General features: G+C 40.9%; 1 protein-coding gene across 3 annotated transcripts in view; it reads left to right on the plus strand.

Annotated features, from left to right (window-relative positions):
* Positions 1-17,557, plus strand: part of THSD4 (thrombospondin type 1 domain containing 4) — a 556,231-nt gene that overhangs the window by 530,545 nt on the left and 8,129 nt on the right. For all 3 annotated transcript variants that reach the window (XM_045073490.1, XM_045073491.1, XM_013059343.2), the window contains 3 exons: positions 2,874-3,047; positions 9,567-9,746; positions 13,817-13,961. In XM_045073490.1, the coding sequence (XP_044929425.1) occupies positions 2,874-3,047; positions 9,567-9,746; positions 13,817-13,961 (499 nt within the window). The remainder of the gene's footprint in view (positions 1-2,873; positions 3,048-9,566; positions 9,747-13,816; positions 13,962-17,557) is intronic.

The following is a 17,557-nucleotide window of genomic DNA, read 5'->3' on the forward strand; positions in this document are numbered from 1 at the left end:
ACATCATATATGGCTGAAGCAAAAAACCCTTTAGCTTAGAACATTCCAATCAATGTAACAAAGGATTTTGTTGTTGTTTTGTTGTAAAAAGGACTGACTCCTTGGCTCCCATTCCTAATAACAATGCAGATAGAGTCATGCAAAGGGTTTGTGAGCCTGTGAGGGAGAAGAAAAAAAAACATTTCCTCTGTCCTCTTAAGATCTGCAGTAGAAGCCTGCAAATTAAACTGACAAAAGCAAGATTAACAGGAGAAAAGCCAACACATTTTATGTGATGTTAATTTTTCTGTGTGACACAGGGAACCTCATAGGAAAGAAGTGAAAATCCCAAAGAAGCAGTTGGGCTTGAACACCTCTATACCATTTTAACAAAGAGTGATAAATTCTGAAGAAATGACTAGACAAAGGAAAGGGGCTTTCCTACATGTAGGAAATGTAGGAAAGTGGCTGAGAAATATATGGGGGAACCTAATGGAAGAGAAGGGTTATTTTCATAAAGTTTATTTCTTTAAACTCATCTTGGCATCAGATCCCCAACAGCAATTATAAAAATGTTCTCTTCTTCCTGATACCAGGTGGAAATTTATGTACTGCTTTTAGACAGGGAGCAGAAGGGCAGAGAGCCTTTCCTGGATCTGTTGTTTCTCAATTGCCTTCAGTTCAAAATAAGTCAAAGCAGCATATTTTGGGGTGGCATGTTTTAATCCCCTTCGGGCTCTTTGTTCCAGAGAGATTTTTCCCTAAAGAGTTAGGCCCAGCCCAGCAGTAGTCATGGAAATGTTTGCCTGGTCTTCTGGGTTATGATTTTACAAGACTAGGTAGCAATGCAAAAAAATGAAAATGGAAACTTTGTTAAGGAACCAGGGTTGTATTTTTTTATTTTCTCAAATTTTATTTAAATTATATTGCTTTTGCTTATTTAAAAAAAATAGTCATATTGATAAAAACAAAAAACAGTGACTCTGTTTTTAAGGGAATACCCATCAGAAACCCTTAGAATGGGCTCTGGTTGTTCCCTAAAGGGCCACTTTCAGAGGTGGAACATGCTGATAACAGAAGAGAAAGGAGCAAGGAAGGACCCAAGTCGGTGTTCATTTATTTAACTGATATTCATGGATTTGCCCATGGGTAAGGTGTTGACCTGAGAAGAAAGTAAAGATGATTCAGCAGTCCCTGACTTCACTGAGCCTACTTCTATAAAGGAAAAAATAAAGCAGGACATAAAGAAATGTAACACACAGGAAGATAGGAGGATGAACCATGCCTTGAGAATTCTGAGGCTGGAAAGAGTATACTCTTTTTTTGAATCCGGCAATCAAGGGAGTTTTCACAGAGGAGATGGCCTTTAAGCGGAGCCTTCGTGGATTCCAATGTGTCCTCATGAAGAGAAAGAGTGCTCTAGGCAGTTAGAAAGAATAGCATGGACAAGGCACCATGAGCACTTCATGCCATCAGGAAGTGGAGGACCCAAGCTCTGTCCAGTGTGAGCTGTATGGGAAAGAATATTGGGAAGTTAGCCTAGAAGACCAAGGTTGACTGAGGTTGTCTTATAGGAGAGCTTGAAGGCCAGGTGGGGAGGTCCATGTTGGACTGGGACGGCATCAAAGGGGTTTTCAACATGGCACTCCCAGCACCTGGAAGCCCAGCAAATTAGAAAAGGTGGTGAGACTGAGCAACGGGCTGGGACCATAGTCCAGGAGAAGAACATCAGTGGTGTTGGGAACCATGGGCAGAAAGAAACAGGACAGGAATAATGTGGTGAAACTGGAATCTGTGAGACAGGAAGGTTGGCTCGATGGCAGAAGCAAGAACTCAAAAGAATGGTCAACTTTTGAATCCTGGTAGAAATGTAAGCACAAATTGGAAGGACAAGAGTAGTAATGGGGTTGGGGTGAGGCGGTGCTGCATTGTTCTACATGGTGAACATGAGGTATCTGGGGAGCACTCAGATAAGAGATCCGGAAAGTTCTGAACAGACAGGAAGAGAAGCAAAATAAGGCAGCATTCCAAAGCATTTCAAGATAGATGGAAAATGCTCTTTCAGACAGATGGAAAAGCTTTGGGGTATGACTCAGGAATGTGTTTAGTAGGCTTTAGATGAGGACAGAGTGTGCTTGCAGGAGAGAAATCACTGGTGGTTACGTGGCTTTAAGTGAAGACCTTGCCTCAGTTTCTCTACGTTAGAGTGGGGATATATATTTCAAGCCCCCATACCATTTACTGAGCACCTGCTGTATGCAGACCACATTATTCATTACCTGTAATCCTGCCAGGAATGTGCTCCTATGCCAGCTGTCCAGATGAGCATGCCACAGGTGGAAGGAGCCGGGTCCCTTGCCCCAGGCCATCCAGCTAGTAGGAATATTAACATGGGCATGTCTGGTTCCCAGGTCAAGTTCTTTTTCTATAGGAAGCTGTCTGCTAATACTGTCACAGCTGTGGCCTTCAGGGACTGAGACCCCTGCCTTACTATTAGGCAGCAATGTTGAGGTGACAGACGTCACTTCCCCAGCTTCCCCAGAACAGCCCAGACTCAGCTACCAGCAAGTAGACCTATGCCCAAGTGTTCATGCTTTCATTCTTCTGCCACTGGATCTGTTTTCAAAAGCAAAAGTTGCCTGACAAGTGTAAGCATATCCATCGCAACAGTGGGACAGGATATTTGGAATGAAGACTATCCTAGAAAAGCTAAGATGGAGGTTTGCCATACTGATGTCCCATAATGGAATAGGCTGTGCGTGAAAAATGGTCAGGGACTCCTAGGGGAAATAGTAAGCAGGGAAACAAGATGTTCAGTCCTTCATGTCATTAGAAAGGGGTCCCAGAGCCTGCAGGGGGCCTCCCCTCTAATGCACCCATCTCCTGTCTTGCAGTGCTCAGCGGAGTGTGGGGCTGGAGTGCGGACACGCTCCGTGGTGTGCATGACGAACCACATCAGCAGCCTGCCCCTGGAGGGCTGTGGGAACAACCGGCCTGCGGAGGCCACCCCTTGTGACAATGGGCCCTGCACGGGCAAGGTGGAGTGGTTTGCAGGGAGCTGGAGTCAGGTGAGTGGCGGGAGCTGGCTGGGTTCTTCTGGCCCTGGTCAGCGAGCATACACACTGCGGTGCGGGCGGGTGGGTGGGTCAGGAAACCGGACTCAGTGTATCTCAGGCATCCTGGGTTTGAATCCCAGTGGTGCTCCCCATGGCCCTTATGCTTATGCTCTGGAGCCTCTCTCAGTCAGCAGAGTTTCTTGCTCATCTCAGCACCTAGAATATGTCAACAAGCAACACAAATATCCCTACCCTCAGGGAGTTTATGATCCAGCATGGTTTCTTTGTCTGTAAAAGGCTGTTAATGACCATACTGTGTGAGGTTGTTTTTGGAAGAAATGAAGTAATGTCTCTGAAGAATGCAGCATAGTGCCTGACCCAAACACACAATAAATTGTAGCTGCCACCGCCATTATTGTCGCTAACAAAGCTGGTTTTGTTTGTATTTGAGTGTCAGAAGCCCAAATAGATATGATCCAGCAATCCTGCTTGTGGGGATATATCCAAAGGAAACAAAACCACTGTCTCAAAGAGGTGCCTGCACTGCCATGTTCATGGCAACATTATTCACAATAGCCAAGGTCTGAAAATAGCCTAAATGTCTGTTGATAACCTAAGGAAGATATATATACATATATATATATTGTGTCTATATATAAAATGGAATATACATATAATTATATGTATTATATGTATTTTATAGGTTATATAATTTTATATATTTTATATTAATATATATTTTATAAAATGTACAAATATATGATATATAAAATTTTGTATTAAATGTCACATATATAATATATTATTTATATTATAATTATATATGATAATATATAATATATTATATATTATATAAAATATGTATATTGTATATTGTGTGTATGTTGTATATATGTACTATATATATATAATACATATACACATTATGTATATTATATGTTATATTGTATTATATTATATATTATATTTATATATACAATGGAATATTATTCAACCATAAAAAGGAAGGAAATCCTGCCCTTCATGACAGCATTGATAGACCTGAAGGACCTTATGCTAAGTTAAATGGGCCAAACAGTGAAAGACCGATACTGCATGGTATAACTTAAATGTGGAATTTGAAAAACAAATGAGACTCAGGGAAATGCAGAATGGCGGTTGCCAGGGTCTGGAGGGGGTTGCATGGGGAGAGGTTGGTAAAAGGGTACAGATGTTCAGTGATAAGATGAATACGTTCTAAGGATCTAACATATAACACGGTGATACAACTGATCATACTGGCTCAGTGAAATTTGCTAAGAGAGAAGGACGTAAGCATTCTCACATACGCACAGAAGAGGCGACTATATGAAGTGATGGGTGTGTAAATTAAATTGATTGTGAGAATCCTTTCATAATGCCTATGTACATTGAATCATTTGTACATTTTAAATATATCACAATTTTACTTGGCGATTATAGCTCAATAAAACGGGGGGGGGGAATAGAAGCAGATAGAGGAAAAATTGCAATTTTTCCCCACAAAGAGCAGATCATACAGAATAACTTTAATAAAATAATGTCATTGATCAACTGATTTTTTTTCCTCAGCATTCCAAAATTGAACACAGCCCCCCTAAGAAAATGTGGAAAAGATTGTTCCCTCTTCCTGCCCTGTTCTGATTGCTGTTAGTATTTTGAGTTCTTGGGCCCCTTAGCATTTGGCTCTCAGGGCTGACTTGTTCTCCAAGGACTTTCTGGCTGATGGTCATGATTTACACATTATCAGGACCTCTGGCTCCATACAGAATTTGATTTCTTTTAAGTAGCTCTAAAAACAGGCCCTGAAAAAAATAGAATGCCCTGTCCTTGTAAGCTGATACAACCCCCTTGGAAAGCAATTTGGCAATAAAAGTCAAGAGCCATAAAAATGTTCATTTGCCTTAACCAGTCACTCCACTTCTGAGGATTCATCTTAAGGAAATAATTAACAGAAGAAAAAAAAAGATTTTTTAAACGAGGTGTTCATGACAGCAGGGCACTGAGGGATATTACAATGTATCCTAACTCATTAAAATATGATGTAACAACAACAGTGATAATTAGGGAGAGGTAGGAAGTACACACAATCCACTGGAAGTGAAAACCAGAACATGAGAATAATATGAACTTTATCTCAGGACGCTTGAAGAATGGGTTTTTAAGTGAACAACCTGGGGAAATGTTTTCTCCTCAAATTTCCCTGAATGTTTTTATAATACAAACTGTAAAATATTGAAAATTAAAAAAGAAAAAGAATTTAAGTACTCTCAGTGCTTCCTGAGTGGATATCAGAGTCAGACATACCTGAGAGCAGGTCCCCACTCTACTTCTCTGGAGTTCTTCTGGCTTGGGGCAGGCAACATGACCTCTCGGAACCTGTTTTCCCATCCAACTATGAGGATGAGAATACCTACTAATACGCATTAGTTCCCTGTTCCCTATGTTTATCGTTTTGTCTGCCACCTGTTTTCATATCACTATGGGCACCAAAACACCTAGGACCCAAATCCCAAAGATAATTCAGAGTAAACTGTATTATACCAAATATCCCCAGAAACAAGGCAAAGGGAAGAGTCCTCTGGGAAATTGTAACAGCTTCCACATGGTGAAGATAAGCAGTGCAATCAACTTGAATGTCTGCCAATCTCAGAAAAGGAGAAGGAACCAAGATTCAGGTTCCTTTTTGCTTGCGGGCCTCCTGTTGACCCCAGGCTTGCTCAGAGAATTGAGAGTGATGTGAATCTGGGGGACGGCAGTGTTTGTTTCTGCTCACACTCAAAACATGGAATTTATTGCCTTGTTGCCAAAAGGGTCACAACATGACTGAATGTGACAAGGTTTTAGTTTTGGATTTATAGGGATGTTGGAGCCTGCTGTCCCTTCCCTACCCTGGGAATTTGATGTTATCCCCAAAGAAAATGAAAAAGGGCATGCTTATGTACTGGAACTAGAGTGAAAATAAATTCTCCTTCCGTCCATGTGGTTTGAATAGTAGTTGGTATCTGGAACACCCCACAAGCCTGGTCACAGTGAACTATCCAGGGTGGACATGGAACCCAAACCGTACCTAGCAGAGCCCTTCCCTGGGACTTCCTTGGGAAGTTGTGAGCACAGGTGCTGGCAGTGGCCTTCTTGAGGCTTGCAGAGAAAGCCAGCCCAAGAGAATGAGACCTATCAAATTTAAGGAGTCTTTTCTCTACCTGGCACCAAAGTAGCCCAACTCCTACTCATAAGATATTCTATCAGTGTCTAGATTGGTGCCTAAATCGATGCACAGATTTTTTTTTCTTCCCTGCCAACTTTGCCAACTTTCCCTACAACTTTCACCTTGTAGACTGCCTTTGTTGTGGGGTCTCCTTCACAGTCTTGACCATTGGGAGCAGCCCTCTTGTCTGCCTGTCGGTCTGGATTTATTTTCAGTGGTATCTGAGCAAACATTTCCACTCTCATCTTGGATCAGTGATCCACCAGAATACAACTACAGGAATTATTCAGATGTAGAAACACATGTAATTGCTACCACTGCTCAGTGGAAATAATTATGTCTATTAAATACCATCTCTGTCTTCTACACTTTTCTTCTATGAATTCTATGAACTATATTTTATTTGATATTTGTTATATTTGATACTTATCAGATATTTATCTGATAAATTTATATGACAGTTATTTATCATTTTTGATTTCTCACCTGGTATATCTTTGTCAATTTTTATGTATTTTTTAAGATATGTCTTTTGCATGCAGGACTGTTTTTATCTTTAATTTTACCCAATCTGAAAGTCTGTTTCTTAATTTTAACCATTTACATTTATTGTAATCACTTCCATGCTTGGACTTTTCCCAGCCATCCTAATTTGTGTTTCTATTTAGGAAACTTTCTTGGTCTGTTTCTTCTTTCCTTTCTGCACATGTGCACAGATCAGGTTTCCTTAATTCCATTTTTCCCTTTTAACATTTTGGAAGTTATAAATCCAATTTTTATTCACTTTGTGATAACACTCAAATTTTTAGCACAGAGCTTTAAACTTTCATGTTTCTATCTGTGTCAGGCTATCAGCAATCACATTTTCCCCCAAAAGCCATAAGTCTTCATTTACTTATCTCCATTTTCTTAATCCACAATATCTCCAAAAAGATGCTGAGATCATTTGAATCTAGCTCCATATTAATGTTAATTAATTTTATAGAAAATACTGATTTGGGTTTTAAAATAGCTGTCTCCCCTCCAAAGTTTTTTTATTGTAATATTATTCACATATCATATAATTCACCTTTTTTAAAGTTTACAGTGCAGTGGTGTTTAGTATATTCATAAAACTGAACAACCATCACTACTGTCTAATTCCAGAACATTTTCATCATCCCCCAAAGCCCCTTTATCTGTTATTAACAATAGCTCTTGCAAACTCTTCTGCTTTGTGTCTTTCCTGGTTGTGTCTGCTCCTGGTTCTTTTTCAGTTTATCAGAGACCACTAGTCAGTAACAGGATCACGAGTGGTAAGTTTCTGAACCCTTGAACATCTGAAAATGTCTTCTCTTTGCCCTTTGATAGTAGGGGCAGATGCTTTCATGTCCCCCTGCCAGTCAGGCCAGCTCAGCTGTTCCTGGTCAGTGCCTTAGCAGCTGATCACTCTCTCACCATTCTAAGGCCTCCCTCTTGCTCTTCGTATTCCTTCTTCCCTGAAGCTCTAGAACTGCTTCTTCTCTGCTGGGCAGCCTCTTCTCTGCATTTTGAACTATGATGTGCTCCTTCAAGTTAATCCCATCTGCCGTTCACCATTCAAATATTCCCCATAATTTCTGGTCCACCAGGGATGAATGCCCTTTCCCATTTTCAAATGCTATTTCATGTACATACACACACACACACCCAACCCACACATCCATTCACGTGTTCCTAGCGCACGTATTCTGCCATTTCTGGGCATTTAGGGTGGAAGTCTGAGATATGTGCTCATTCTCCCTTAACTGCCTAATCTCTTAGGGGTTTGTCAAAATAGCAGAAAATAGCTTCAGGTTTTGGTCAAGGCTTGTCGTCTACTATACTGCCAAGCGCTCAGTACAGATACAGACCCCCAGAGCAGTCAGGGGTCTTTCAGGTCAGGTTTCCAAACCCCCACTTTACAAGTGAGATAGTAGATACCTAGGAAAGTGCAGTATCTTGGCCAAAGATGCAGAGCTATTTAATGATGATGTCTGGACTAGTTTCCACGTCTCCCATTCTCCCCCTGCTGCCCCCTGGATCCTCAGTACACACTCTCACCCCCCTTGCAGGGAAGGCCAGGCCTTTTCCTGGTGGCCGGTCACCCCTCTCCTACCTCAGTGCTGTCATGTCCACAGCTTTTGGAAGCAAAGGACAAAACCTAAATATACCCCCAAATCAATCACTAACTCACTTGGAAGAAAAGAAGAAAAACAAACCAAGAAGACTTGTTCTCCAGATGTCTTATGAAGACTCCCCCTTCCAAAAAAGGGCACCAAGTGGAAATTGCTGCAGGTGAAGCTTATTAAGTCCTGTGTGACTAACAGACCATAGTCTATTGGTTTGGGGTTTACCTTTTCCTTCTTAGATATGTGTGTTTTTTTCCCCTATTTTGATTTGACGGTGTTCCTGTCTATGGACAGCAAAGCTAATGTTAAGGGTTTCAACTAAAGAAATTGTTAGAGGCTTTTGTAAAGATAGTAGATTATTTAAGGTTTCTAGAAATATCTGGATCACAGCTTTAAAATGTTGTAATCACGAAATATTAAGAGTAAACCAGACATGAACAGGAAACATTTTACAAAGTAATCGATATCAAATGGAATAATTTGTGAGAAGTTATACACATCATGTTCCTGTAAACTAACAAAACATGCCAACACGTGTCATTGTCTGACAGCCCTCTTTGTGTGACTACACTCCCAAGGTTCCCACCAAGCTGGGAAGGGAGAGGCTTGGACTCCACAGTCAAAGGCATCCTGCTGGGATGGGGAGGGGAGGGCTCACCATAGGGGAAATTGTCCCCAATCTGGGATCCTCCCAGCTCTGGGTGTCCCAAAGAATTTTAATATAGCCCCTCGTCCACAAGTGTGCGGGCTCTGAGAGATTAATTCATTTCCAGATAACCAGAATGATAGTTCATTGTTTTACAGTGAGAAGTTCCAGAATCTACTGGAAAAGAACCAGACTGATAGGCTGATGTGTCCCTCTGTGTGTGCCAGGACAGGGGGCGTCTGAAGAGGTTGTCTAAAAGAAATTATGTCAGTCTCCCACAGAGGGCACCACGATCTCACTGACCAGCATCATGGCCCTGTGATAACTCAGGGCACCCACTCTCCATTCCTGACACAGAGCTCTCAGGAAAACTGGCATCCTAACCAGTGACATCTTAACCAGTAACATTTTCCAGGTGTCCCTGGGCTCATCCTGACTGAATTGATGATAGGAAGCCCTCATAAACTTCCCTTGATGTTCTTGTCCCCTTTCCATCATGTGACATGCATCCTTTTCTGATGTTTCTCCAGTGTTCCATCGAGTGTGGGAGTGGGACCCAACAGAGGGAGGTGATTTGTGTTAGGAAGAATGCGGACATCTTTGAAGTCCTGGACCCCTATGAATGTTCCTTCCTGGAGAAACCCCCCAGCCAGCAACCGTGCCACCTCAAGCCTTGTGGGGCCAAATGGTTTAACACAGAATGGAGCATGGTAAGTCATGGTGTTCTTAGTAGAGCTTGCCTTAGTACATCATTCGTCTGCTTTCCTCCCAGAGACAGCCAGGGCACCTACTGTGTGCCAGAGTGACCCACTCTAGACTGTCACTTTCGGGGCACCTCTGAACGTAGCCTGCTTGTTGGGAGGCTAGGACCCTCTTGATCTCTAAACTGTAGAGACCATCAAGCCATGAATCTCAACCTCAGTGTGCGTAAGAATCAACTGGGCTTTTGTTTGAAAAGACAGATTCTGGGTCCACTCTAGCTGAGGAATTTGCATTTTGAACAAGCTCTTGAGGTCCCTTGGATGCCGGTGTCCTTGGGCTGCATTTTGAGAAATGCTGCTGCAGCAGATAATGGCTGAAGGGATCCAAGGATGCTCTTGGGAAGACTGCATCGTGCGGCGGTCTCGAAAAACTCACTGAAGGAATTTCTGTCAGGCCTCGGACACCTGTGTGTGTGTGTGTACTTTTTTCCTAATCCTGTAGACATTATGGATTGTAGATTATGTGACTGATCCTGTTTTTCTCTTTGAATTGGCCCCTTGGAAACTCAGAACCAAAATTGGGGCCCATCTCTAGGAGAGAGTTGATCCGACCTTACAGAGTGGATTTTGTATGCCAGTGTGCCCCGGCTTTTCCCTCTCTTTCCTATTTTTACCTTCTTTTTTGCTCCACTCATCTTACCTCTTTTTCCTTAAATCTTACAAACCATTAAATATTTCTTAAGACCCCTGAAATCTTTTCTGTGAGAGGGGAGGGTAATGTGTAAATGAGGAGACAGAGAAAGAGTTAATTAAGGAACAAAATTAGGGAAGTAGGTAATTAAGGAACAGAATGGGAAAGGATGCAAATAAGAATTAAAAAAATCTTTTTTCAAAAAATTCCTAAAATAGAAAACTGCCTAAGGCGGCACTGCTGGTGATAAAATGCGAGGACACGAGAGGGGGTGGCAGAAGGTTCATTCTGCCTTTTGTCCCTGAGGATCATCAAGCAGGGCCCATAGGTGAGGCCAGAATAGAGGCCAAAGCCTTCCTCAGAATCATGCAAAGGGGATAAAGAGGATTTTGCTTATGAAATATATGTATAAAAGCTGTATGTCTGCTCTAGTGATAACAGCCTTTGGGCACCGGGTAAACCACACCTCAGAGGCAAATGGGAACAAAGCAGGTGTTGAGTTTGAAAGGTGTTTTGTCGACTTCCGGGAAATGGAATTCAATCATTTTGATGTTGGCCACAGCCTTTGAGAATGCAGAACAGATCACTATATTATTTTGCCTTTCGGTTTGGAGGGGGTAGAAAGGGCCAGAGTTCACCAGGCCAGTCAGAAGAGAGGGACTCCCAAAACACCTGGCTGGAAATAACCCAGATATGCCTCCATAGGTCGGTGGGTAAACAAATTGTGGTACACCCCAAACCACAGGAGAGCACTCAGCAACAAGAGGAAATGAGCTGACATGGTCGAACTTCATATGCACTTTACTAAGTGAGAGAAAGACCCCAAAGTTATATATGGTATGATCCCATTCATATATTCTGAAAAAGAGGCCACCCGATGGGCAGATACCACATCGGTGATGGCCAGAGGGTGGGGTGGGATGCGTCTCGCTACAGAGGGGCGCCACAAGAGTGTCTGCATGTTTGACGAAACTCTTGGATCTTATTTGCAGCAGGAAATACACAATTCAGTGAACTTGTTGGAAAAGAACTGTGCGCCATCACAAAAAGTGACTTTTTCTGTATGTAAATTGAAAACAAATACACTAAAGAAAATATGAAATAAATGATTATGACAACAGCAAAGACAGTGATGGAAGTGAGATCTCTTTGAATATGCCTCGTTTTACAAATTTGAGTTTCAAGCCAAGTAAAATTATATTTAGATAATTCTAAAACAAAATTAAATTTGAGAGAAGCAACCCCTAAAAATTGGAAAATATAATGAAACAAATTAACCTAACCACATACCCAGTTGACAACATGGGCACGATTGCCAGGTGGCTTTAAAATGCATTACTTTGGGGCACGTGGGTGGCTCAGTCTGTTAGGCATCCAAATCTTGATCTCAGCTCAGGTCTTGATCTCAGGGTCATGAGTTCAAAGCCCTGGTTGGGCTCTGCACCCAGGCTACTGGTTGGGTTCCAGTAGTGGAGCCTACTGAAAAACAAACAAACAAAAGCAAAACAAAAAAACAGTAATTTGACTGTCCATCCCTACGGACCAAGAGAATTGTCAGAAAATGTTGACACTGTTTGCAGGGATCATATTTCTAGTGGGAGTGTTGTAATTATAATTGGAGATAGTTGGGTGGATAGTGTGTGATAAAGTAAACAAGTAATTTACTTTATGATAATATATATAATAGTTTATATGATAATATGGTAGTGTCTTTCCATTTTCCCCAGTATCCATGAGAAACAGGATTCTCAAATTAGGAGAATGCGACCAGGTGAGATAGAAGAGGTTTAAGTGAAAATCCTGTTTTTCTGAATTTGAATTAGAAACATCAGTATGAACTCACAAATTATCCTTAAAAAAAAAAAAAAAAAAAAAAAAAAAAAGATTTCCCAGTTTTACCCATTTACCCATTGAAAGAGCCTAGAAACAATGGCCAACCCAGTAGCGAAGGGCATGTCTATCAGCCAACGTGTGGTTTCAAAATACCATTCTTCCCTAAAAGCAACCAAGAGTTCTTAGAGAAGAGCTGATTCCAGGTTTGGGACCAAATACATACAAATTAGATTAGAGTATCTTTTTTACTCCAGGCAGCAAGGAAATTCTCACAGACAATTTAGCTCTTGCCCAAAGGACTCAAGAACCAAGTATTAGGGTCTCAGACTAGCCACTGAGGAGACATCAGTGAACATCAGTAAAGATAGTAATTGCCATAGATTGAATGAAATACATCCTATGTGTTTAAACCCATCCATTTATAATAGGTGTATAATAATAATAAAATCAATTAGAGGATCCTCCATTAGGGAAACTCTCTCATTGTTCTGAAGCCTGGGAAATAAAGGAAAGTAATCAAGCATTTACCCTGTCGTTCCTAAACAACTGCACCACTGGGTGTACCCGAGAGCAAATCTAGGTAGGGATAGGGGCAGGGAGGATATTCGTTTCCTAGCTAATAAAAGCAGCAGCAATGATCGAGTTTTGCCACTATTCTTTGGCTACAAGTGAAATAATGGATCTAGACATGACACATGGGTGGCTGCAGACAGCCCCAAAACAGAGATAACCACATGCATCCAATGAAGCAGAAAAAACCAAACCTGCACCTGTGAGGGCCTCTTCTACACCCAACTTCCAATTTACAGGAAATGCAGGGAACAGAGAATGATGTTAAACTGTGCAACGCAGATGCCGTCAGCAAAATCCCGACTATGGGCAACTACAGGACAGGTGACTCCGTTCCTCCTGACAATAAAGTACAATGCGCAGTGGGGGGAGGTCAAGGGGGTGAACTTGTGGATTCGAAAGAGTCCTAAAAGGTCTGTTTACCAACTGCAATGTGGGGGCCTGATGTGGATCCTGATTTACAAAACAAAGCAAACCAAAAAAAGTATTAAAAACTTGAGATTCACAGGAGATGTGGAAATGGGAACTCTGAATGTATTTTTGAAGATAACTTGATTTTTTTTAAGATATCAAAAGATAATTTTTGATATGATTAAAAGATGATCCAAAGATAATTTTGAAGATAATGTAATTTTGAAGATAATTTTGAAAACCTATTGTTAATTTCCAGGTGTAATGATAACTGTTGTGTTAACTTTTGAAAAGAGTTTTGTCTTTTAGAGTGACAAACTGAAATGTGATAGAAGTGATGTGTTGTCTAGATTTGCCTCAAAACAGGAGTGGAGTGGAGTGGATTCAGGCGGGGTAGAGATGGGACACAAATGGCCCTGACTTAATGGTTGTTGACGCTGGTTGATGCATGAGAGTTTGTTTTCGTATTTAGTCTGCTTGTGAAGATATTTGAAATTTCCCAGTATCTGCCGCTCCAGTGTGCTGAGCGAACGGACGGCCAAAAACCCACCTCCCCCCTTTTGTCACCATGCAGTGCTCCAAGAGCTGCCAGGGTGGCTTCCGGGTCCGCGAAGTACGCTGCCTGTCAGATGACATGACCATAAGCAATCTCTGTGACCCGCAGTTGAAACCAGAAGAGAAAGAATCCTGTAACCCTCAGGACTGTGTCCCTGAAGTTGGTAAGTAGCGATTCCTATCTCAGAGAGAAGGTACATCCTTCTTAAACCCCAGCGGGTTCCCTGGTATCAAAATGCCAAGCCCATCTGGGTCTCCCCGTGACCTTGTGCACAGTCACGGGGTTCCAGGGGTCAAAATACTCTCAGTGTGGTAAGTTTCATAGTTTAAGATGACTGTTCTGGGTGATGATCCAAGCCACCCTCCAAACTTAAGCGCAAATTGATAACAATGGTAATGATTTCAGAGATTGGGTTCCATTATCTTTAAGGCTGAAGTAGTGAGATTTCAACTTGGAATTGTAGGTGCAGAACAGTGGAAGGAAGAAAATTAGTAAGAAAAGTCTAAACCTATTTAGAAGAAAAATGTTAAATAATAATTTAAAATAAGAAAAACTTGGTATAGAACATACTAAGAAATGTGAATGGACAGAGAGACTAACTATTCATGGATGGGAACACTCAGTACTGTAAAGAGGGGGCACCTGGCTGGCTCAGTCCGTGAACCATGCAGCTCTTGATCTTGGGGTCATGAGTTCAATCCCTATGTTGGGTGTAGAGATTACTTAAAGAATAAAATCTTTAAAAAAAAAATTCTATAAAGAGGATAAAAGAAGGCTCATGAGGCTCAACATACAAAATGCTTAAATATATTGCCTTACATATATTGAACACATTATAAAATACAGAAATTAAAAGTATATACTGAGTCGGGAAGAGACGGGGTAGGAGTGTTACAATACATAATTCTGATATACAAGGGAAGTAAAGTATGATAAAGGCCTAATTTAAAAAATTTTATTTATTTGAGTAAGAGAATGCACATACATGAGCAGTGGGGAGGGGCAGACATAGAGGGAGAAGCAAAGTCCTTGCTGACCAGAGAACCTGATGTGGGTGGGGATTGATCCCAGGACCTTGGATTCATGCATGACCTGAGCCAAAGGCAGAGGCTTAACCAACTGAGCCACCCAGGTGCCTAATAAAAGCCTAATGGTAGGGAATTGGGGAGAGGAGAGACTTCCCTCTTTGAATAGATTCAAAGATCTATTTGAAAAAAACAAAGCAAAACACTTTAAATCTTGCTTTATGCCATATATAAACATAAATGCCTAAAGGATTAAAGACCCTTACATAGAAAACACACTGTAAAAATACCAGAAAAATATATATCTTGGGGTTAGTTAAGGCTTCGTAAGCTAGACACAAAACTCAAAGGCCTTATTGCTGAATGTAAAAACATAACATAATAAATTAAAAAACTTTTGTCCTGGTAAGTACAGTGGATTAGTCAAGGTTCTCTAGAATGGATGGGTGGATGGATACGTGAGTAGGTAGATGATAGATAGATAGATAATGACTAATTTGTCATAATTTATTATATAGATAGGTAATGAATTATGACAACTTGGTTCACACGAACATAGAAGCAGAGAAGTCCTACAACCTACCAGTCACCGAGCTAGCGACTCAGGAAACCTGCTGGTGTAATTCAATCTGAGTCTCCAAGGCCTGAGAACCAGAGGGGCTGATGGTGTAAATTTCAGCCCCAGGGGCAGGAGAAGATGACAGGAAATGTACAGCTCAAGCCTGAGGCAGAAAGGGGCAAATTCCTCCTTCCTCTGTTTGATGTTCTATTTAGGCCCTGAGTGAGGGAGGCCCATCTCCCCTGGGGAGGGCCACCTGGTTTACTGGGCCCATCAGTTCAAATGCTGACCCCATCCAGAAACACCCTCCCAGACACACCTGGAAATCATGTATCATCTGGGCTCTCCATCCCGGGTAAAGTTGATACATAAAATTAACCATCAGACACATCATAGTCCAAGTTGGAAGAAAAGAAGAAAGCAAAAGAGAGGGAGAATGAGCAATAATTGTGAGAAAAATGTGAAACATACATTATTGGAATGTGATACAATCAATATAAGAAGAAAACATCCAGCCAGGAGCCAGGATGAGGAAATAGTGAGAGAAGTTACAATTCATGCACACAGACGTGTTCCATCTAGATGTCCCCTCCATTGACTTATTTACATTGGCACCAATAATTAGAACTTGATTTAAATGTGGATCCCAGTTGTTATGTACATAGTTTTTAGAAGGGTATACTGTAATGCAACACTGGAAAGAAACATATATAAAGTCGTCTCTTCGCCTCTGGCCAGGGCAAGATAATTAAAGACAGTCAAAATTACCAGAACCTTAGAATTGATTGTACAATTTGCAGAGCTAGGAGTGATTAGTATAACCAGCCCCTCTGTTCTGGAGAGCCGTCACTCGGCTGGCAAACAGTTTTCTAACTAATATGACGTGAGAGAAATTGTTTATGAGTCTGCTTCTGTCTTCTCCGTTTGTCTATGGTGTCTTCTCTAGGAGAAGGAAAGAAACTACTTAGCTTCCAAATACAGAAAAGTCAATTAAGGAAAAAAGGGAAACAATGGGATTAACAAAATAGAAAATGTAAGCAAAACCTTGGTATTGTTTGGTATGCTTTAGGTTTATACCATCAGAGCCAAAGGTACTAAAAATGTCTAGGCTGCGAGTGGGAGTTAAAAGCTCAAAGTGTATCCCAGACAGTTGCTCCTCCAACAATCTCTAGGGACTCAGAAAGTGACCGGGGCTCAGGTGCACATTTGATTATAATGCTAAAGAAGAAAATCAGACTGTTATCAGTTTTTTTTTTAACCTACATACATTTTTATAATCTTTCATGTAATTCCAAAGAGACATTACTAAATCATCTTACAATTGATAGTATCTTAGAATCAAATAAATGCCATTCAAGCTGAGTTAAATCCCTGATATACATAGAACTCACTCAAATTAGTTGAATAAAGAAAACAAAAAGAACCACTGTTCCTCTGTACCTTCTCCTCAGTCTTGCTATGAATCAAAAAGACAAGTCGTCCAGGGTTATAAAGAATGAAGGGTGGAAACAAACATTATGGAAGAGGCTGAGCTGGTAACCAGCCTCACTAGTAAATAAAAAGGCAAATTTTAAAAATAAGGGCAGTTTGTGTTTTTCCATAAGACTAGAAAACTTTTCTATAAAAAACAGGATAACATTCATTGTTGGCAAAGTTGTGAGGGGAAAAGTCAGGTTCCTGTTTGTAACTGAGTGTAATCTTTTTAGAGAGCTTTGGCAATATTGCTCAATATATAAAGTATTTGGTATGTCAGTAACTCCACTTCTAGAAACATATACTAAAGATAGCCTCTCAAAATTGTACAGATATACATATACACGAAGAATAGGGCTCAGTAAATTGTGTAGAATTAATCAATGAATGAACAGTAGAATTTCTTGTAACTCATAAAAATTGGAAGCAGTTACATTTCTACCAGGAGAAGGAAATGGTTAGTTATGTTACTGTACACAGGATAGGACTGACGTCCTAAAAAGAATGTGGTGAAGCTGAATGTTATGATACATAAATGTATTCAGTGGATTTGTCAGTAATGTCAAGAAGCAAGCAGGTAAAATTCGGTTACTTTCCAAGTTAGTCTGTAAATTCAAGCGATGTTAATCAAAATCTAGACAGGGCTTTCCATTGAAAAATCAGACAGATTGTGTCTGAAGTTTACATAAAAGATCATGGGCA

This window comes from Mustela putorius, unplaced genomic scaffold, assembly GCF_011764305.1.
Source record: "Mustela putorius furo isolate JIRA1106 unplaced genomic scaffold, ASM1176430v1.1 tig00537243_pilon_pilon_pilon, whole genome shotgun sequence".
NCBI classification, from domain to species: Eukaryota; Metazoa; Chordata; class Mammalia; order Carnivora; family Mustelidae; genus Mustela; species Mustela putorius.